The sequence below is a fragment of the Dendrobates tinctorius genome, unplaced genomic scaffold (genome assembly GCF_039654945.1).
Source record: "Dendrobates tinctorius isolate UK_male_01 unplaced genomic scaffold, ASM3965494v1 ptg000208l, whole genome shotgun sequence".
In the NCBI taxonomy this organism is placed as follows: domain Eukaryota; kingdom Metazoa; phylum Chordata; class Amphibia; order Anura; family Dendrobatidae; genus Dendrobates; species Dendrobates tinctorius.
Window position 1 is genome coordinate 5,914,147 of NW_027361875.1, and position 22,668 is coordinate 5,936,814.

At 41.8% G+C, this 22,668-nt stretch overlaps 1 protein-coding gene across 1 annotated transcript in view; it reads left to right on the forward strand.

Annotated features, from left to right (window-relative positions):
* Nucleotides 1-16,570, forward strand: part of ITPKA (inositol-trisphosphate 3-kinase A) — a 143,563-nt gene extending 126,993 nt beyond the window's left edge. Inside the window, exons 4-7 of the mRNA XM_073554174.1 lie at nt 7,235-7,439; nt 7,903-8,004; nt 8,200-8,271; nt 10,240-16,570. Of these exons, the coding sequence (XP_073410275.1) occupies nt 7,235-7,439; nt 7,903-8,004; nt 8,200-8,271; nt 10,240-10,440 (580 nt within the window). The 3' untranslated portion in view covers nt 10,441-16,570. The remainder of the gene's footprint in view (nt 1-7,234; nt 7,440-7,902; nt 8,005-8,199; nt 8,272-10,239) is intronic.
* The last annotated feature ends 6,098 nt before the right edge of the window (nt 16,571-22,668 follow it).

The window sequence follows — 22,668 nt, forward strand, 5'->3', positions numbered from 1 at the left end:
ATTTATGGTGGCAGATAAGTGAGAATGTCAGCCTGATCAGTAGAAAACCTGGTATCTTAGTGAACCATGTTTCTGTGCAATTTCACTATTCTACTTTTACTGGCTTTGATGGGATGATGCGGGTAGTCCGGTGGCTTTCACGGGATGATATGGGATATTAGGGGTAGTAGTCCGGTAGCTCTGGCTGACGGGATGATGTGGGATATTATAGTGAATGTGGCTATGCGGAGTGGGCGGGACTATATGCTCAGCTTTATATATATAGATATAATCATTATAATTTGTTATAACTAACCGTAGTTAGTTACTATGCCCGGGCAACGCCGGGCTCTTCAGCTAGTATCAAAATAAAGTTGAGGGAACCTAATTTGCCTATTACTAAATGCCAAAATTTTGGCACAACGGACGACACTATAATAGTTATTTTAATGTATTAACTGCTTGCCTAGGGGTAGTGTTATTGAAAGGTTCCCTTTAACACCTTTTACCCCAATTGGGACTTAATGTGTTACCATTTGGTGCTCACTTGAGGCCTTATAATGTTTTTAAAATAAGTCCATGAAAGTGATAACTTGAAAAATAACTTACGCACATATTGGACACCAGTGGCTCTTCAGTACGGCTGCCCTCCTGTCTCCCACCTTTCTCTTCAGGTGTATGCTGCAGCCAGTCTGTCACGCCGCTGCCGCCGCTTGTCACGTCACCGACTCCCGGCATACTTACCAGTCCTCGGCGTCCTGGCACGCACCCGCTCGTCCTCCGGTGCCTGCTCCAACTCCTGCCTCCCGTCGGGTGTGCGCCCGCACTGAGTTCAGCAGTGCACGCACACTCCTTCCCTCCTGATGTCGGCCGCTCCTTCCAGCCTGCTCTTTGCCCCTGGAGGATCCTGACCCGGAAGTCCCGCTGTGCACTCTGCTCATCAGGCCGCCTCTTCCTCCTGGCTATGCCTGTCTGTCATTTGTGCCTCACAAGTGATTCTGGTCCCACATCTCCCTGCGCTTTTCCCTGCTGCAAGCTCCTGTTGTCTGTCCATGATTCTCACCTCCCCTCTTCGTTTTCCTCTCTCCTAGTGCCTGCCCGTGGTTCCGTCCCGTGGTGTTCCCATGTCTCTGCCGGGTCTACTAGCCTGTGTCTCTGCCTAGCCGCATTCCCGTGTTACAGCCGTGCCTGCCTGCATCTTAGTCCTGCCCGTCTTCCCGTGTTCCTGTCCTGTTGGTCCTCCCTCCAACCTCTCCGGTCTCCTGCTGTGACTCCTGTGTCCGCCCCTGTGTACCAGCTGCCGTGGTGATAGTCTCCCCTGGGCCTGCCCCTAACGCTCCCTGTATAGGGGGTGGTCCACCTGGTCAGCTTGCCCGAGGGAGATTCGTTACCACGGTCCAGCGGGTCCACCCCAGGAGTTCCTCTAAAGTTCTCACACAGCCATAGTCTGCTGATTGGCTAAGGCCTGTTTCACACTTCCGTTTTTTCAAATCCGTCAAAATCCGTTGTTTTCCGTAAAAAAACGGATCCGCCATTTTTTGCAGGATCCGTTTTTTTTTGTCCCATAGACTTCCATTACGGTTACCGCGGATCCGTCAAAAAAACGGATCCGTTTTTAAAAAACGGATCCGTTTGCATCAGTTTCCGTCAAAAAAACGGAAACGGATCCGTTTGGCGGACACAAAAACGGAAGTGTGAAACAGGCCTTAGGCAATCACTTTCCATCTGAGCCATAAGAAACAGTTCTCTGGCACAATCTTCTGACTCAGACGGAACTTAACCACTGCAGCCAATCAGCTTATGCTGAGGAAGGCAGGAGGCTGGCCGGGACACTGGCATCCATTAGATGAGTAGGTATGTTTATTTTAGCACCACGTTGGGTCCATTTTTATAAAGCTAATTAGTAGTTGACGACCCCTTGAAAATCAGGGCTTCTTGGAGAGAATAGCTTTGTGAGATTGGTACAGTTTTTTTTTCTGCTGGAATTCTACAGAAAATAAACCTCTTTATGCCTCTGTATGAAAGACATAGCTGGATATGGACTGACAGCCATCGTACAGGAGTGACTTCTGATGATGCAAAAAACGGCAATCACACAACTGTCCAGAAAATCTTTTTTAACAACCACTTCTTCTGAAAGAGCTACATCCCTAGATTTAAAAAAAAAACAAAAAACACTTTTGTTAAAGAGGTCATCTGGCCTCTCAAAAAAAAATTTCAAGCAGCAGGCCTGGTTTCCAAACAAATAAGATCAGGCATACTTGTCCATGGATCCAACTTTGTCAGATCCGGTAGCCTGCCCAATAATATATATTGTGACGTAGCGATCACTAGTGGGCTGGGGTATGTGCGTTTGGCAGCGATATTGGAACACACAGGAGCAGATTCCTTTTAAACAAGTCCACAGCTCCGGTTTATTACAGCCTCATAAACCACTTTATAACCCCTGGTAGGCATGTAAACAACACAGAATCCATGATCAGTCTATTCCAGTCCGGTTCTGTTCACACATTTCCAGTGCCTCCGTCAGAACATTAGGCTCTGGGTTACCTGGCTAACAGCACCTCAGGTGTCCCAGCCTAGCTTCCTCTGACTCGTGTCCGTAGTCCAGACCCTTGGTGTCTCCTGGACCGTTTGGAGCTCCAGCCCGCTCCAATCTCACACATGGACTTCCTTCATGTGCTCCACACAGGAAACAAATAGGACCTTCCTGTCTTTACAGGAGCACACCCCTTGGGAGGTGTGTGGTGAACCAGTCCCACCTATCACTTCTAGTTAACCCTAAATCCAGCCCTTTACTAAAGATACAGGTTTATGGGACTACAGGACCCAGCAACCTGTCTTGGATTCAGATCACAGCAGACTTCTGTCTGTGTGATACACACCTATTCCTCAGTACACCACTACCACTAGTTAGGACATCACAATATATATGGCCCTCTTTATTAGATAGTTGCTGGACCATATTTGGTCATTGATTATACAGCTGAACCAATAAGAAAATGATTCAGTCTGATGACTAGCTGTTGGTAGACTGGGTGTAGACAGATTACACCCAGAATTACCCGGTAACAATATATTTTATGATGATGAAACAAGATATAATGACTTTCCTACATGACTGGTTGTAATAACACATTAACGTTAATTGCCGCTGCGGTGAGATGTATGCACTTATTGTTGACGTAGCCTCACTTCATAGGGTTGTTACCTAATTTGACCTAAATGCAATATTTCATTAGGACCTTTTCAAATTACCATTTATTTTGAAAGTTCAAGTTTTCTGTTACATAAATGAAATGGTAAAAAAACATGTTTTTTCTGTAATTAGTAATTATTTATGCAATGTTACTACAAGGAGTTCCACAAGATTTCCACATCTATCTTGGAGTTCTGTACTCGACTATACACCAATGGAGCGATGGCACAAATACACCATTCCCTATTTTCAGGATCAGTGGGGCTTCCACTGATCACACCATCACCAACTTTAGGGGGGTTTCCCAGTTTCCTTTATTCACCCTTCCCAGGTCCAGCAGTGAGACTCCGCCTCCGCTCCTAGTGTCTGTTATTGTCACTTCGTCCAAGATGTAGCCAGTCAGTGAGCTAAGTAGATGACACAAACTCCAGAGACCCACTGAGATCACTGATTGGCAGCAACCATGTCGATGTGATGTAAGCGGTGGGACAGACACTGGAAGCTCATCACTAAACCTGGGAAGGGTGAATATAGCTCGGGGTCCAACACTGAGCTTCATGTATAAGAACTAGTGCAGGAACCGTTGCCCTAAACAACCAGTGGAATCACATATCATTGCCTACATTACACTATAAAAATAAAGCAGCCATCCGATTTGCTTTCATGGACACTGGCTCAGCTGTCCGTGTGACCTCATTATACATCTATACATAGCTCTGTTATATTTTGCACTATACGTTAGATCATTCTTTATATTTTTTTGTCTTTTCAAATGCTCAACTCTTTACTTCGAGAGTTGAGAGGCGAGAGCAGGAAACTGAATCCAGTAGCATGCAAGAGCAGATCCATGTTTTGTAAATCATTCCCAATTTCTAATTATTATCCACATGTCAGCCTCCAGGATACACCAATATTTAATAGTTTAATATGTTTCCACATGCCCGAATTAATATATTCAATTTCCAGAAGCTTTTGAGTAAATGAAATTAACTATATTGTTATATTGGTTGATCCACAAGGAAATTGGTTCCCTACTGGTGACTTTGGCCAGGATCACACATGCGAGGAATACCTAATACCCGGCACTTGAAGCGGAGCGTGCGGCCGTATAGCAATACATTCAGCCTCACTCTCCACTCCCAAGTGCCAGCGGCAGTGCTGGGGATTAACATGCGAGACTCGGCCTTGCTTCTCGCATGTGTGATCCCGGCCTTACTCGTAGCTTGGTTAATCATTCTACTGATTGATGTCAGTGGGCTTACACAAATGTTTTTCAATAAATTCAGATGCTTGAAAACTTTAGATTATGTTTCAAAATATGAAATATTTTTTCGTCAGGACTTGCAGTTAGGCCGGTTTCACGCAGTCCTTGTACATGTACCGTGCGCGGATTAGAAGAACCTGACTGACTACTTGGTTTCCAGACCTGAGAGGAATGCTTTATATATATACTAGCTGAAGAGCCCGGCGCTGCCCGGGCATAGTAACTAACTACGGTTAGTTATAACAAATTATAATGATTATATATATAAAGCTGAGTGTAGAGCCCCGCCCCCTCCGCATAGCCACATTCACTATAATATCCCGTCAGCCAGAGCCACCGGACTACTACCCCTAATATCCCACATCATCCCGTCAGCCAGAGCCACCGGACTACTAGACCTAATATCCCACATCATCCCGTCAGAGTCACCAGACTACTACCCCTAATATCCCACATCATCCCATCAGCCAGGGCCACCAGACAACTACCACTAATATCCCACATCATCCCATCACAGACGCAGGACTACTCCCCCTAATATCCCACATCATCCCGTCAGCCAGAGCCACCGGACAACTACCCCTAATATCCCACATCATCCCGTCAGCCAGAGCCACACTACTACTACACCTAATATCCCACATCATCCCGTCAGCCAGAGCCACCGGACTACTCCCCCTAATATCCCACATCATCCCATCAGCCTGGGGTCAGAACCAGAGCGCTGAGTGGAACGGTCCTAACGTCCATACCAGGGATCCCTTTAAGAGAGGCCTGGGGTGAGAATCAGAGCGCTGAGGGATTTACCCTAACTTTCATACCGGAGATCCCTTTAAGAGAGGCCTGGGGTCAGTAGCAAAGCGCAGAGTGGATTTGCCCTGACTTTCATACCGGAGATCCCTTTAAGAGAGCCTGGGATCAGAGCACTGAGTGGATTTGCCCTGACTTGCATACAGGAGATCCCTTTAAGAGAGCCTGGGGTCAATACCAGAGCATTTGAAGGCAATTGCCCTGACTTCCATATCGGGGATCCCTTTAAGAGAGGTCTGGGGTCAGAACCAAAGCGCTGGATGGATTTGCCCTGACTTCCATACTGGAGATCCCTTTAAGAAAGGCCTGGGGTCAGTACCAAAGCGCAGAGTGGATTTGCCCTAACTTCCATACCAATGATCCCTTTAAGAGACCCTGGGGTCAGAACCACAGAGCTGAGTGGAACGGTTTTAACTTCCATACCGGGGATCCCTTTAAGAGAGGCTCAGGGTCAAAACCAAAGTGCTCTGTGCTCCTTTCTGGGGGCAGACAATGGCTGGGAGCTTATGTCCCCAGGGATGCTAGATTTCTCCCACGCAGTCAGTGTCTGCTGAGGTGTTGTCAAGTGGGAAAACTTGCTCATATCAACTAATTATAGCTCAGATTCTTTTAACCAGCTCTGGTGAAATGAGAGATGCTTAGTGATTGGTTGCAAGGAAAACTGTTGCTCATAGCAACCAATCACAGCTCAGCTTCTTTTGAACAGCTCTGGTGAAATGAAAGATGCTTCGTGATTGGTTGGTGATACACTCATACATACATTCAGTTTTATATATATAGATGTCTATGAAGCTGTTGGTTCAAGTCGGAAGACCCAGAAGACGGATTTGGTCTTCCGATGTGAGAACAGTCCTTGCATCACAGATTTTGGAAATCAGCCTAAGTCTTGAAAGCTATCTATGAGGCCATGGGTGCTACCGCCACTCCTAAAATGTGTTTGTAAAAAAAATATTTTCCCAGAAAATAGCTCTGCAGCATCTCTGCTTTGTGTCGTTCCTCAGTTATTCCTTCTAAAAATATATGAATACATTGCCAACTAGGTTCTTCCATTCCACTTGTAAACATAGAATGTCTCAACACTGTCTGTCTCTATCCATAGACTGTCCACAGTGTCAGATTGTGTATGATCCCTGCCCCAGTTGTCAATTTACGGAAAAAAAAGTTTACAGATATAATTTTTTTATTTTACGGCAATTTTAAGTAAATTTTAGAAGTTTTATTTAGCTTTCCATCTCTTTTTTTTTTTTAGCATTTTTGCCGCGTTTTTGGAGGGTTCTTCATTTTATTTTACCGATTCTCTTCCTTGATCCTTGATCTTGTTGTTTTCCCTTTATAAATAATAAATATAAAAAGAATTACCATAATTTAATAGGAAAATCCTAGTAAAACTAAGATTGAAAAATAAAGAAATCCCATTTTAGATGAAATCAGTTGAACGACAGAATGCAGGATTCTAAGGGACGATAATCCAAAATTGTAGTTTAATGATTGTTAATTTGCTAAAATAGACTTGTAAGTAGAACTGGCTTCATGAATGATTTATATACCATAATATTTAAGCAATGAACCCTTCATATATATGATACTATGTCCAATACAATTACAGAGATAAGCTGTTTAAGCTCTGGTCAATCTATTTGGGGAATTGTGATCAAGGAATTCCCGATGTCATAGGAATTTCTAGTCTTTTTACAAATGGTATTAATTTTGTTTTTTCTATATTAATTCACATCTACAAATGTTTCCTAAAAATTTTCACTTAGAATGCTGAAAATTAGATCTTTTTAAAAAATAAAATAAAAAGAGATAAAATTCAAAAAGAGTAACGGGAAATTTTTGATGGAAAAGCAGAAGTGCCTGAGTCAATAAATGCATGTCAGAATCTCCAGAAGCCCCATGTAAGGGAAACGACAGATATAAATATGCATATATAATACGTTTGGTCTGGTCATGATTGTTTTTATATCATTTTTATCTCCCAGGACATATTTGGAAGAGGAGTTGATGAAGGCCCGTGGAAAGCCCAAGCTCAGGAAGGACATGTATAAGAAGATGATTGAGGTGGATCCTGATGCACCTACAGAGGAGGAGAGCGCTCAGCAAGCCGTCACCAAACCCCGATACATGCAATGGAGAGAGACCATCAGCTCAACATCAACTTTGGGCTTTAGGATTGAGGGCATTAGGGTCAGTGTGCTTTTTAGTGGTTAATAACAACTGTGTGTTTAAAGGTACTTCTTTCTATTCCTAGAAGGGCAAAAATACAGAATTTCCCAAACTAAAGCACAATGTTGGTCAACCTGATATATTATGGGGGGAGGGTGTCAAATATATCCCATCAGCTTGTCAATCACATTCAGCAGGTCAAGGGATGGGCATATAAAGATGCCAAATACATTATCATCCACAAGACTGGCCTCGTATATAGTGTATTATTGAGCAAAAATTCCGCATTTATAGTCATTCTCATGTGAATGCGGCTGCATCTTGACTGTGCCTTCGTTAGACACATGACGGACACCAATTAAGTTTATATTGCAGAACTATAAAACTGCTTTTATTTTGATAGCACTAGTTGGAATCTGTTACTTTTACTGTGTCGAGCTGGTTATCTTGTGAAAGAAGACTAAATCCTTGCTCTCTTCTGTAGAAAGGTGACGGCACATGCAACACACACTTCAAGACAACGAAAACTCGGGACCAAATCCACAGAGCCTTCCTTGGATTTATTGATGGGAACATGATAATCTTGGTATGTAGATTGGAGATATAATTGGTGGAGTAAATACCAATCCATAGTGGCGGACTAACTACTAGGGCTCTTAGCTGATCCCTAAAATGGTGATATTCTTACCTCCCATCCTTCTCGCCAGCACATGAACTTGATGTTTTGAGGTGTGATAGACAATCCACTGATATTACAACAGTGTTTTTCTGTATTCTGCAGAAGAAGTATCTGACTAGACTACAGGAAATCAAAGGTGTTGTGGAGTCCTCAGAGTTCTTCAGACATCATGAGGTAGGTTGATTATTTACAGTCCTTTTGCCACATCTCTTCCAGGACTTGCTCTTGCCACATCTACTTCTATCACTGGAAGCTGCTGTATTAATTCCTTGGGTGGCACCAATGATAGAGGAGACATCGGGGCCAGAAGCTCTGAAGTTCTGACTCTGTTCAGCCACTAAGGGAAGGGTGGCTGGAACCTGAAGTGCCATCCAGTCTGGCGGTATGGATGTGTGACTGTCCAGCTGGAATAGTCAGTTCCCTGCTTCAGCCAATTGGACAGCATTACACCCTACTAATACTCCCAGCTTACTGGCAGTTTGTTCTTCCGCTGACTTGCTTCTGCTTTTTAGCTGTTTTGTCCATAGGTTTCTTGTTCTGACCTCGGCCCATTTACTGACTAGTTTGGACAGCATTACACCCTACTAATACTCCCAGCTTACTGGCAGTTTGTTCTTCCGCTGGCTTGCTTCTGATTTTTAGCTGTTTTGTCCATAGGTTTCTTGTTCTGATGTCGGCACATTTACTGACTAGTTTTCTGATTTTATACATTGATTGCCCTTTTGAGTCTGACATGGGCAACTGACCACTCCTACAAACCTGTGCCACCGTCCAGCAGCCTACTCCATGGCCCCAACCCAGGGGACCATGTGTAAGTCCAGATCCCTGTACAGGGGTTAAAGGGTGAAGGCCAGTGCAACTCCTGGAATCTGGTAAACAGAGTGGCTTGCGCTAAGCCTGTCCGTGGTAGCCATTTTTAGAGCTGCCAGGCCGTCACTGACAGAGCTGTAATACACCTTATAAAGATTTGCATCTGGGCTAAAACGCTTACTATAATTTCATGTACCTAATCTAAAGTCTACATATTGCGTTACTGAATCCAGGATGCACCAACTGTTGGCAAAAAATGGTAACAATGGAAATAAAAACTATGCATTGCATATACAGCCCTCATTCTCTCAGTGATGTAATTACCCCATGTTGTCCTCACCTACAGTCTATTTCCGAGGTACAGACACCTACAGCATTGCCAATTAGCTGTGCATGAACACTTAAGGGGGTATTTATGGCTCATAAAATGGCGCCATATTGCTAAGTTAAAGAAAATTAGAATCCAGAGAAAAAATAAGGGGGACAAATAGCGTAGATTCTCAGATATTGCAGGCCTCTCTGTGTCCCTGCTCACACAACACCTACATCAGTCTTATCTGAAAACACATAGAGCAGCTGCTGGTAATCTGCTGCCTGGATCCAGATGATCCGTGCATGTAAAGCAGTATGGTGATAAATGTGAAGGTTTAGGCTGTGCTGCGCAGCCTGCAGAAGATGCAGATGATAGTTGTTCTCACTTTGAAAGCTTTATTAAAAGGCGATCAACGTGTTTCAGGGTCGCCAGACCTCTGTCAGGATGTACATGTAGCGAAGAGGTTAGCACGACCCTGAAATGTGTTGCTGTCACTTTACTAACAACTATCTCCTGCAAGCAGCATGGCACAAGCTAAGCCTTCACATTTAGCTCCAAACTGCTTGGCATTGCTAAGATATGGCACGAGTACATGATGAACGGCACCGATTCTGAGGACGCACAGGCTGCAGTGCTGAATCAGTGCTGCGGCCTCTGCACAGTGGCACCTTGAGCCATTGCTATTTAGTGAAGCCGTTCTGCAATTTCCGTTCACAAGCGTGTGAATCCTAAAGACATCTCTTGACGATATGCTGCCACTCTATAACATGGGAAAACTCACTATAAAAGCAGAGCAATGTGTATAGTATCATTCTGACATCAAAAAAATCTGTAAATCGCACCCCCTACTCTCAAATCGCGCCCTGTGCAGTTACCTACCTGGGGTCTCAGCATTGCTAAACACAAGACGGAAGTGAGTTGTATTCTGTTGGCTCATTTTACTCCTGATCCAAGTTCTTTTCTAGTTTCTTCTATATTTTACTAAATCTGTGATAAACCTTTGCTTTCTGCCACCGCAGGTAATTGGAAGCTCCTTGCTTTTTGTACACGACAAGAAATGCAAGTGTAACATATGGCTTATAGATTTTGGAAAAACGACACCACTACCAGAGGGACAAATTTTGAACCACCGTATTCCCTGGCAAGAGGGGAACCGAGAAGACGGTTATCTTTATGGATTTGACAATCTAATTGAAATCTTATCAAGCATTAGATCTTGATACGGATTCCTCCACCAGTCTCCTGACCACTACATTAGGATTTTACCTTCATTTTGATGCTGTTTACTATGGATTTTATTTACTGGTGATGGACCTGAAGAATCTTTTAACATAGGACTCACAATGCTTGTACTGGTTTTGGCATGGATTATTTATGCCTAACTATAGTAATCTATGATGATCTTCGCAAAAACCTTCCTTTCTTTGACGAAATTTCTTAGTACTGTACGACACCGAATCATCAGTCATCAGCATTGACGCATTTTCTGAATAATTACATAAAATTCAACATCAATACCCAACTAAAGCCCTCCTGCTATACTGCCAGAGACTATTCCAGACAATGGTGGCACACTCATGAAAGATGGACCCATGTACGTAATAGCCCCAGTGAGCCGGTCAGTTACATTAATGATTTTGTAGGATCGCTATGTGGGCTGCTCATGGACAAAATTATTAAATAATCCCACAAAAGAATATGTAATAATAATAATTTTACAACTTAGGAGTACCTAAGAAAAGGTCTTCATGTGCCAATACGCATTGGTCCCGGTTGGTAGGTTTCAGTGGAAATGACCAACAATTAATAAGTTTGGGCATCTGCAGAGCTCCATAATTGAACTATTGTTTGGCCAATCCTATTCTGTTTTTCCATATACAAATATGTGGGATAGCTGTTGGCCAAATAACTTTTCGGGTATAGTCGCATATGCAGTCGTGGCCAAAACTTTTGAGACTTACACAAATGTTGGTTTTGCTGCTTCATTATCTTTAGGTTTTAGGCCAATATTTCTTTGCTTACTGAAGTACAATTATCAGCATTTAATAAGTTTTTAAACTTTTACTGACAAATTACGTTTAAGTGAAAACTCAACTGCCCATTGTTGTCTAATCAGTGCTTGGAGTTTATCAAAATTTCTGTTTTTTTGTTTGTCCACCCGCTTTTTGAGGTTTGACCACAGGTTCTCAGTAGGATTGAGATCAGGAGAGTTTCCTGGCCATGGACCCAAACCTCATTGTTTTGTTCAATGAGCCACTTATCACTTATGTCTTGTGACATGGTCTCCATCATGCTGGAAAAAGCATAGTTCATCACCAAATTGCTCCTGGATGCTTGGGAGACATTGCTCTTAGAGGATGTTTGGATCCCATTCTTTATTCATGGCAGTCTTCTTAGGCAAAATAATGAGTCAACTCCCTCCATAAATGAAAAGCCCCCAGACATGAATGGTCTCAGGATGCTTTACTGTTGGATGACACGGGACTCATGGTAGCGCTCACCTTTTATTCTCAGGATAATCATTCTTCCAGATATTCCAGAGTCCTAAATAGTCTAGAGTGGGCTTCATCAGAGAAAATAAGTTTGTAGTGAGTACAGGGATTGGACTGCAGAGGACGAGGAAAATTATATTCTCTGATGAAGACCACCTCTAGGACTGGCCCAGAAGCTAATACCCAGCTGTAAAGGAAAATTGCACAAGTCCTAAAAAATAAGGTTCAACCCTGTAAATATTGAGTCTTTACATAAACTTGATGTATGTGTCTATAAAAGTGTAAAAACTCATGATCTAAAGATAACAAAAAAATCTAAAAATAGTGTAATAGCAAACGTGAAAACCAAAATTTGTGTTAGTCTCAAAACTTATGGCCACTACTGTATGTTGTCGATTTCCGCCCTGGAATTGTGGTTTCATCTGCTATTCCCCATGCTCCAAAGTATCCCTATAGTGATCTAAGTTCACATAGGTAATGCCAAAGACTTCTTGGTCTTGAGGTCTGATAGAAACTGAGTGGTCACTATTACGTAATTCGCAATCAAGAATTAAAAACCTGACTACTTTTAAAATACATTAGAGACTGTAACCCAAGGTTATTCATTGGGTTTATCCCTCGTATAGACCATCTATATGATGTGTTAAATGGACACGATGCGGGTCTGTAACACAATTACCTTTTATATACATGTATTGTTTTCTTACCTGTTCTAAGATTTTCAGGCTACACAATCTACAGTGTAGGGACTTTTTTATAGGAGATGAGCTATACATATTGTGCTCCATCTTATTTAACAGAGCATGTGACGCTGATGAGATGTATGAGCTGTAGAAAAAAATCTTCTCCATTGTCACTCTTCATTTCTCATGTACATTGTACCAGAATGCAGCTTTTCTTAGATGCTAATTTTCAGAAAATATAAATTAATATTTTTATTTTTCATTAGGCAAAGATATTTGTCATTGGTAAAGTAACTGAGAAATCCTAGTTCATGGTTTTGAGTTTTTTGTGGCTATGGGTCTGGTCTATGATATGTGTTATTAGTAACCAGGTCCTGACTTATTCTTATAAAATTAGTGGAAGGCAGCTGTTATCATTTGGGTGCTCTCGCAGCCTCCCATATTTTATCTCTGTACTGTATATTACAGCCCACAGTGCTCCAGGAAAGCATGGAGTCAGGCCACACATCTGAGACATCAGAGACCCCTCTAAATTTTCGAGAAAACATGACCACTGCAGTCAATCACTGGGCTCAGCAGTTCTCATACTGTTCATCTTGGTATGACTACTGGAGCGCAGCGGTCTCATGCTCTAGTTGTGACTTCACCGCTGCTACCAGAAAGATTGGAGGTAGCAGTGCAGAGGCAACAATGGAGTGGCAGGAGGAAAGTAAGGCCGGTTTTGTTTTTCTCACTAAGAAAGCCTATTCCCCAAAAAATGTAAACCTGGTCAACCCCTTTTAGTCTGTTTCATTCTCAGGGCCTACATATCGAATGCTGATGAACAGAGCCATAATTTGCTATATTTAACACTATGATGTTGATACTTTTGCTATAGGGAGGATTATGAGATCATTTTACATAATATCTCAACTGTGAACATCTCATGAACTGATCATGGAAAAGAGCCAGGATAGGAGCTGTGTGCTAAGTGTATGTGCTTAGTCACATATAAAGGCTGAAAATAATCTATTTACTGTAGTGCTGGTTCAGAGGACGGCACAAATGTAAAGGCACACTGTAGGTGGAAGCCTAGCAGCTTTTAGTTGGCTTTCATGCATAAGTCACTCCATTTACCAGGTCCCAGGAGAGCCTTGGCTTTTACCCATTAACCCCCAAACTGGACTTAGGGCCCACAGAGTTACATCACTGGAGTGACTGCTGGCCGGTGGAGAGAGGATCGCCAAGCTGTGTCATTTCCAGGAAGTCAAAGTCAAGTGGGAGACAATTGGGCAAAAAGAGAAACGACCTAAGGTCAGGAATTAAACACCAGGATATTTAGGATGCAAGAGACTCACAAAGCAATAGACCAGGGTAGTAACAAATTATAACTGGCAGATAGAAGTAGCTGCTGGTAGTGTAAATAGAGCATGATTTGTCCAAGGATTACAGCAGAGAGGTGATTACAAAAGATAAGCTGCACCCTGCAGTAAGACCTAGACTCCCTGTCTCAGAGGGCTCACAAGTCCCAGCAAGAATAATGTAAAACAGCAGTGAAGTCGGCAGGGCAAGCATGGCTCTGTCTCGTGGCAGAAGCCATGGGAGAAGGTTCAACCACTCCATTTAGCAGGTATCAGGGGAACCCAGGTCCTTATTCCTTAAGCACATACAGGAATCTGGACTTACTCAGGGCCCACTGGGTTACATCTTCGGAGTGGATATTGGCCACTGGAGTGAGCTAGCAAAGAGAAGGTTCGTCAAGATGGGTCGTTTCTAGGAGGTCAAAGTTAGGGACAAAATCGGGAGATGGTCAGGTAAACAGAGAAATTAACTAAGGTCATGATCTAAACAACCGGATATTTAGGATCCAAGAGACATACAAAGCAATAGACCAGGTAGTAACAAACTATAACTGGCGGGCAGAAGTAGCTGCTGGTGGCCATACCCAAGCCTGAGAGCAGAAAGCTGATTATAACAAATCAGCACCCTGCAGTAAGACATAGACTCCCTGTCTGGGAGAGATCACAAGTCCCAGCTAGAATAATGTAAATCAGGAAGACTTCTCCTGCACACCCCAATGAAGCTGTCAGTGCAAGCATGGCGGTACTGAGTTCCTGGTATTCCCTGGGTTGGTGTGGGTCCTCAGTGGTGGACTCTACTAATCTTATCATAAGCTGACTATATAGCCTAGCAATGTTCCATCACATTATCAGATTGGAATACTCCTTTATTCATTCTTCCCCTAGAAGAAACACTAATATGTTAGATTTAGTGCAGGTTGATATATGGTATAGGGATTCTCTTTTGGAGGTTACACAGTGTGCTATGGAGCGTTTTTTTCCTGTACATTAGCATACTATGCCGTATATTCTGTCTTTACACTGACAAACTGGTAATGATCACAGAATGCTGCTGTAGTGACCAGTTACTCTCACACCGTGTTCCCATGCAGTGTAAATGCTGCATTCTTTTTCAGAAAATCTGCTGCCCTAATTGTTTAAAGGGAATCAGTCACCCCTTTTTTGAGATATCATATAATGATATCATTCAATTGTGTGTCACATAAGGATTCTCTTAGACAGGGAGGGGGAGCAGGTGAATAAGCCCCGCCCAGCGGACCGGACCGTGGCAGTTTACATACATCTGAACCGATATAAAAAAGGTATTTATGCATGAAAGGTGCGGGGTCAGGGAGAAGCAAAAGTACTAAGAGAATCCTTATGTGACACACAATTGAATGATATCATTATAGGATATCTCAAAAAAGGGGTGACAGATTCCCTTTAAGCAAAGTGGATGTGATTTCATTAAGACTCATTCAAACTGTGCGTTTAAAGATGCAGTTGAACTTTTTTTTTGGTGCGTTTTTTCTGCCTACACTTCTAAGGCAACCATGAGAAAGTTACATTTTTAAGTGCAGAATCAAAGCTTTTCTCCATTAGAAAAAAATCATACTTCAAATCTGCACAAAAAAAAGTGTCAAATAAAGGGGAGAATTTCAGCAAAAAAAAAAACCCAATTCTCAATAGTCAGAGAAGATTATTAATGCTTATTTTGGTGCAGAAAACCTGCAGATAAAAAGCATCAAAATAAAATGGCAGCATTTAGGGTACGTCAGAACGCAGTCTTATACATTGAGTATAGACACATGCATTAACCCTTTGTGTACAGTTAGGCCCATGAATCATATAGTAGGTCATAATTAGGCCAATGAGTGCTCATTTAGTTTGCGCCTACTGTCAGACGTATACGTTCATGAGATATTAGTCCGATACAGCAGCCACAGTTTTGATGGCTACCATAGAACCGCATAGTAAAAAAATGTATACCACGTTATTATGTATTTTTTGGACAGGAGTGCAATTACAAGTGTCCTAGTTGGGATGCAGTACAATATCCCATCATAGCACGGTATGCATTGCCCTACTGTATATTCCTTACCTAAGCACATGGCACTTGATGGGTTTATATAGTGAGTCAGTATGAAGTTTGTAAAGATACGAGCATGCAGTCTCATCTCCACAGTTTTAAATGGCGTATGAGCTATATTTCAGATGACATTGACATGATGTTTTCACTGGATGCAGTTTATGGCCATTTTTGCAGTCTATATCTGCGCATGCGGCTCCACAGGTTGCACCAATTACATGTCCACCCCTGACCTATGCACAGGAAAGGTGATAACTTGTTTCCGCTGGACAACCCCTTTAAATTGAATCAGGCTGAAATGCAGTACTAGACACAGCCCATGGCCAAGACTGACACCATTTCTGGAGGAAAGCAGTCAGGACTTTCTAATCTCATATAACCCTTTAACATTTCCCAAATCTCAGCTGCTGCTGCCTCCATCTCCAGCAATGGTCATGAAGGTAGCTTGATACGAGGGGACTTTGGCCTTGTCATCATGGTTCCCAGATTATCCAAGGTGTCCTTAACTTTATAACTTGCCATTACTTTATCCAAACAGCTACAAAGCTATGTGATCCACTATGTTGAGGCCCGTTAATGCACTGTAATAAAGAACTTGTAAAATGTTATGTAAAATATTATCTATTTTTTCAGTGAACTGATGGGAACAGTTTTGCAAAGCAATGTTTTTAAAAAAAACGACAACTGAGATGTAAAAAAAAAAAACTTGTAATGCTAAATCATTGTACAAAAGAACATTTTAATAAAAGGGTTTGTTGGTAGATTAATATTGCAAGACGGTGCACCTATTTTTATGTATCATTGATGCATAGATCACATAGATAACCTCCTATTATTCCTATATATATATATATATATATATATATATATATATATATATGGGTTCATAACACTAAAACAACTGTAATATGACTTGTAGTATCTCCGGTAAGATATATTGTATATTGTTCACAAGATATCTGTTTTATGTGAATAAATAAATTGCCATCAACATTCAGGATAAATACCGTAGCCTTATAATTTGTAAAATGCCTGTGTATTTCTAGAACTGTTCTCCATTTTATTAATTATATGATAAGCAAGATGGATTCTATAAGCCGTAATTCAGGGTGAACAACATGGACCGGAGGAGATTGGATGGATTTGCCAAGACCAGGAAAGCAGAGTATACAGAACGGCAGACAGATAAATGCAGCAAGGAAGAGCAGATAAAGCAGACATACAAATGGCAACAGTAGACACAGAAGCAATCTTTTAACTACCTTGCATGAATGCTGTTATACACAGGAACAATAGATACATAGGAAATCTGAAAACTTGTTAGCAGAGATGTAAAACACAGGAATAGTTAATTAATAAGCAATTTGATAATTTGCTTGCATAGATGAAATACACACAGGAATTGTTGTTGAATAAGAACAATGGGGCAAAAACTATTTATTCAGCCACCAATTGTGCAAGTTCTCCGACTTAAAAAGATGAAAGAGGCCTGTAATTGACATCATAGGTAGACTGCAACTATGAGAGTCAAAATGAGAAAACAAATCCAGAAAATCACCTTGTCTGATGTGGCAAGATTTATTTTGCAAATTATGCTGGAAAATAAGTATTTGGTCATTAAGGGTATGTGCACACGGTGCGCATTCTGCTTTGGAATTTTCTGCGCATATTTCCTGCGTATTTAGTGCTTTTTTTGTGCGGTTTCACTACATGTTTTTTGCAGTTTTCCCCTGCAAGTGGGAGAACTTGCACAATTGGTGGCTGATTAAATACTTTTTTCCCCACTGTAACTGATAACTTGCTTGCAGATATGCGATACAGAGAAACAGAAGAGAGCTGCCAGTGCGAGCAGAGATGAAGTCTAGTAAGGGACCTTGCTTACAGAGACAAAGGTGTAAATTGCACTAGAATTAGAAAAGATGAATTCATTATCAGGAACCGAGTTGCAGCAGAGTTGAGAATTCAATAACACCAGGATTTACACGACTGAGCTAGAATGTATTTGCAGTTGGCTGTATAACAGGCAGGCGTTTGCTGGGGAGATGACAAGACAAGTGGCTGGAGCTGAGAGAAGTGGATGATGGGACAGACTCCTGTAAAACATAGTAGCTGGTAACTATGCTTACCTAAGTAACCTGGCGTGGGTTGGTACCAAGAGAGTCGGCCACAGGCGATGGGAGCAAAACCTGGCACTGAAGCTGGGATGACTGCCAAACAATTTGGAGTAGAAAAGTTATTTGAGTTAAGGTATTACACCATGTAAGATTGTCCAGAGTTAAAATCACAATTCTAACTGCTTTAGAGCTGAACTTGAGCATTACCTGCCACCTCATTTATCTATGCAGAGGTAGCATTCTGTGCTCTGTCATTAGCATACCTAGGTTAACTGGTGCAAGAACACTAAAGCAACACTGGTCACAAATCCTGAAGATCACGGTGATGCATTATTACATTGCATCTGATGATTGTCAATAGTGGTGTGTTGCAACCTGTAAAACTACAATTGCAAATAATCCAACACTGTTGGGTTTTGCTCACACCTGTCCTTCCCTGATTTTTTTTTAACCAGCTCACTCTGTAAAATGAAAGTTGTGCAAATGCTTTTGGTTACGAAATACGGTATCCAGTTTGCCTTCCTTCCTCAAGGATACTGGAGATCTCTTGCGGAAGGTCGATGGACTCTGTTTGGAGAGTGATTCTCTTCTTGCTTCTGTTGATGTTGAGTCCCTATATACCAACATAAAGCATATCGATGGCCTACATGCCGTACGATTTTATTTGACCACCTCCACTATTTCAGTGGGACTTAGGGACCTCATCCTGGAGCTCTTAGAGTTCACTCTCACACACAACTTTTTTGTGTTTAAGGGATCCTTCTACCTACAGCTCCAGGGGACCGCCATGGGTGCAGCCTTTGTGCCATCCTATGCTAATCTCTTCCTGGGGCTGTGGGAGAGGGACCTCTTCCTGTCTGATAAACAGGGGTTGATTGAGTGTGTCCATTTATGGGTGCGCTACATCGACGATATCTTCTTTATCTTTCAGGGCAGCTCCATCGACCTCCTGCAATTTATATCTACTTTGAATAGTAATGATCTGAATATCAAGCTTACATTGACTTGGGATCCGGAAAAAATCAACTTTTTGGATGTTTCTGTTAAAAAGGATATAGAAGGAACAATTCAGACTGATATTTACCGTAAGGAGACATCTACTAACACCTTACTACATGCCTCATCCTGTCATCTGCATCATCTCATTAAAGCTATCCCTGTGGGACAGTTCCTACGACTCCGTCGTATTTGTTCCACTAATGTAGATTTTGAGAACCGTGCCAATGAATTAAAAACTCGGTTTCTATCACGTGGATACAGTAAACGGAGTGTACAAAAGGCCTATCAACGTGCTAAACATGTAACTCGTAATGAGCTGCTCTACAGGGATCGCAATAAATCTAAGGGGAATGATGATGTGAGATTTATCACTTCTTTTCACCCCCAACATGGAATGATGCGTGATGCGATGAGGAGGGCTTGGCCTATCCTTATGGTGGATCCCATTCTGAATAAATTTCTCCCGGAGTGTCCGTCCATCACCTATAGAAGGGCTAGGAATCTACGTGATCAATTGGTGGCTAGTCATTATGTTGATCATCCAGTACATACTTTCTTGGATGACCTTCCGATTAGACATGGATGCTTTCCTTGCGGCAGATGTATAGCCTGCCCCAATATCGAACGGAGTACCTCATTCACTAACTTTGATGGTACCAGGACATTTTCTATTAAGCAACGTATATCTTGTACCACTCGGTAAGTGATATACTATGCCACCTGTCCATGTGGGCTCATTTACGTGGGCATGACCACACGGCAGTTGAAGGTACGCACAAGGGAGCATGTCTTGGGTATATTGGCTGCTGCCACTTGTACTGATGATTCAAGCTTGAAGACGCTACCTAGGCACTTCAAGGAATTCCATCAGTGCAATGCTACACTCCTTAGAGTAAGGGGTATTGATGCTCTTAACATCAATATAAGGGGTGGTAAATTGTCTAATCGGTTGGCTAGGTCAGAAACCAGATGGATCTGGACTTTAGGTACCATCTATCCACGTGGATTAAATGAAAATATTTCGTATGCCCCATACTTGTAATTCACCTGGGTGGACATTAATATGAGCATTGTGGTCTTGTGTTTTACTAATATGCATTTTTATATCCTTTTAGTGACCTGAATATGACATATTGTCTCTTGAAATTGTGGAAGGTGTCCGAGGGTTCTTTGGAATCATAAAAGCTGCTTGACGCATTGATCCACGATGATGTTTCTGGAATTCTTTGTGTGTGTTTTTTATATACATATGGGGCAGTGTATACCTACCCATGTTGAGTGATGGGCTTGGGTGTTATCCATATTGGCATATAGCCTATATGTATTTTGTATCTTTAATTTTGTTTATCATTTTTGAATTCTGTGTTGTGTTTTGTACATTTCTTTTATTATTTACATATATATATACATATCTGTGTGTATTTTTGTATTTTCCTCATATATGTGCAGTTTTATGGGGTATTTTTCGATGCTCTTTAGGTGCGTTGGCATTAGCAAATGTGATATAGATTTTCTATACCATTATGGCTATATCTACATATGGATACAGTTCATTTATATATTATGTACCGGATAATGAATCCTGTCTAATTGTGAGTCCTTTTCCAGCTCCAATCTTGACAATAGTAATTTATATGTTACCATATGTTATAGATGTGGCCTATTTATATATATGTGGAATTTATTCATTTAGTTCCACATGCTATGCCAAGCTCCTTATTCCTATGCCATTCTTTATGTACTGATTAATATGCAGTGCACAGATGGTATATTTTATTTATGTATACATAATGAGTATTATTTGATGCACTTTTTGTTTTGCCCTTATCCCTGCCCCTTTTAGATATGGCGGCTCTGGCTCGACGCTGTCTGCGCGCATGCGCAGTGTCCGTCGTACGGTCATCTGTGGTCCTTGCTTGGCGCGCTGGATCACGTGGGCCCGCGTGTTTCCGTTGTCACCGCAGCATGGATCCGGCTGATGCAGGGTGGGCATTTCGAGCGCGCAGACGGCCTCTGGCGGGCGCGCTATATAACCCCGGTGGTCGCGCCTTTTTCCACGCCCCCTGAGGAAGGAGTCCTTTGGCTCCGAAACGCGCGTCGGGGACTGGATCGACCCCACTGCCACCACTGCTTCCAGGTACATGAATGTAGCTATCAGCTATTCCATTTGCGATGCTCTTTGAGCATCGGTTGAGCTATGATGTGTGTCTCCAACTATCAGGGAACTCTTTCAGCTTATATAAGGGCAGTAGCACTTGCTACATGGAGATGTTTCTTAAACACTCCTTGCTTTAAGATCATTATTTTTCTGTGTCCCTGACTTATTGCAATTATTATTATTATTATTATTATTGCAATTATTCTATATATTGCTGTTTCCTGGTGCTGTGTCTGCAGTGTGGCTGGTCCTATGACCACTGTGTGTTCATATTTTCTGTTCCTCCCTATCAATACACTGTATGTCCATAATATTTTTTTAAACATTATTCAATAAAATATTGCATTTTATGGATTTTTTGACTGCTGGTTCTCTCTGGGTTGTTTCTACGAAATACGGTATGTAGGAGAGTTGCTGCATTACCCGTGTTGCAGTATAACCCTAGTCTAAGGCCGGAGTCACACTACAGCGAGATACGACTGAGTCTCGCAGGTTAAAACCAAGCTCTGGCACCGGCACTCCGGAGCGGAGCGTGCAGCTCCATGTATTGCTGTGCGGCTGCACGCTCCGCTCCGGAGTGCCGGCGCCAGAGCTTGGTTTTAACCTGCGAGACTCGGCCGTATCTCGCTGTGTGTGATCTCGGCCTCAGTCAGTTTAGCTGGGCTGGTAGGGATGTGAATGTCAGAATACTTATTGACTGTTTCCGACAGCAGTCAACTAGATTTTAGAAGCATCCCTCGATTCAAAAATAGTTTGTAACTCACTCTAAAAAATTCTGTTTTATAAAAAAAAAATACGTTATACTTCATACAGTTCCCAACTGTGCACCTCACATCCTTTGTTAACTATATGACATAAAGTGGCAAATTTACTAATTTTGCCTATCTTTAACCCCTTAGTGACAGAGCCAATTTGCAGCTTAATGACCAGGCCAATTTTTACAATTCTGTCCACTGTCATTTTATGAGGTTATAACTCTGGAACGCTTTAACGAATCCCGCTGATTCTGAGATTTTTTTTCATGATATATTGTACTTCATGTTAGTGGTAAAATTTCTTCGATATGACTTGCATTTTATTTATGAAAAAAACAGACATATGGCAAAAATCTTTTAAATTTTGCAATTTTCAAACTTAATTTTTATGCCCTTAAATCAGAGTATGTCACACAAAATACTTACTAAATAATTTCCCACACGTCTACTTTACATCAGCATGATTTTGGAACCAAAATTTTTTTTTGTTAGGAAATTATAAGGGTTAAAAGTTGACCAACGATTTCTCATTTTTACAACAAAATTTACAAAACCATTTTTTTAGGGACCACCTCACCCCTTTGAGGGGTCAATATGACAGAAAATACCCAAAAGTGACACTATTCTAAAAACTAAGGTGCTCAAAACCACATTCAAGAAGTTTATTAACCCTTTACCTGCCTCACAGGAACTGAACCAATCTGGAAGGAAAAAATTAACATTTAACTTTTTTTTACAAACATTTTACTTCAGAACCAATTTTTTTATTTTTAGAAGTACAAAAAGAAAATGAACCTCAAAATTTGTTTGCAATTTCTCCTGAATACGCCGATACCCCA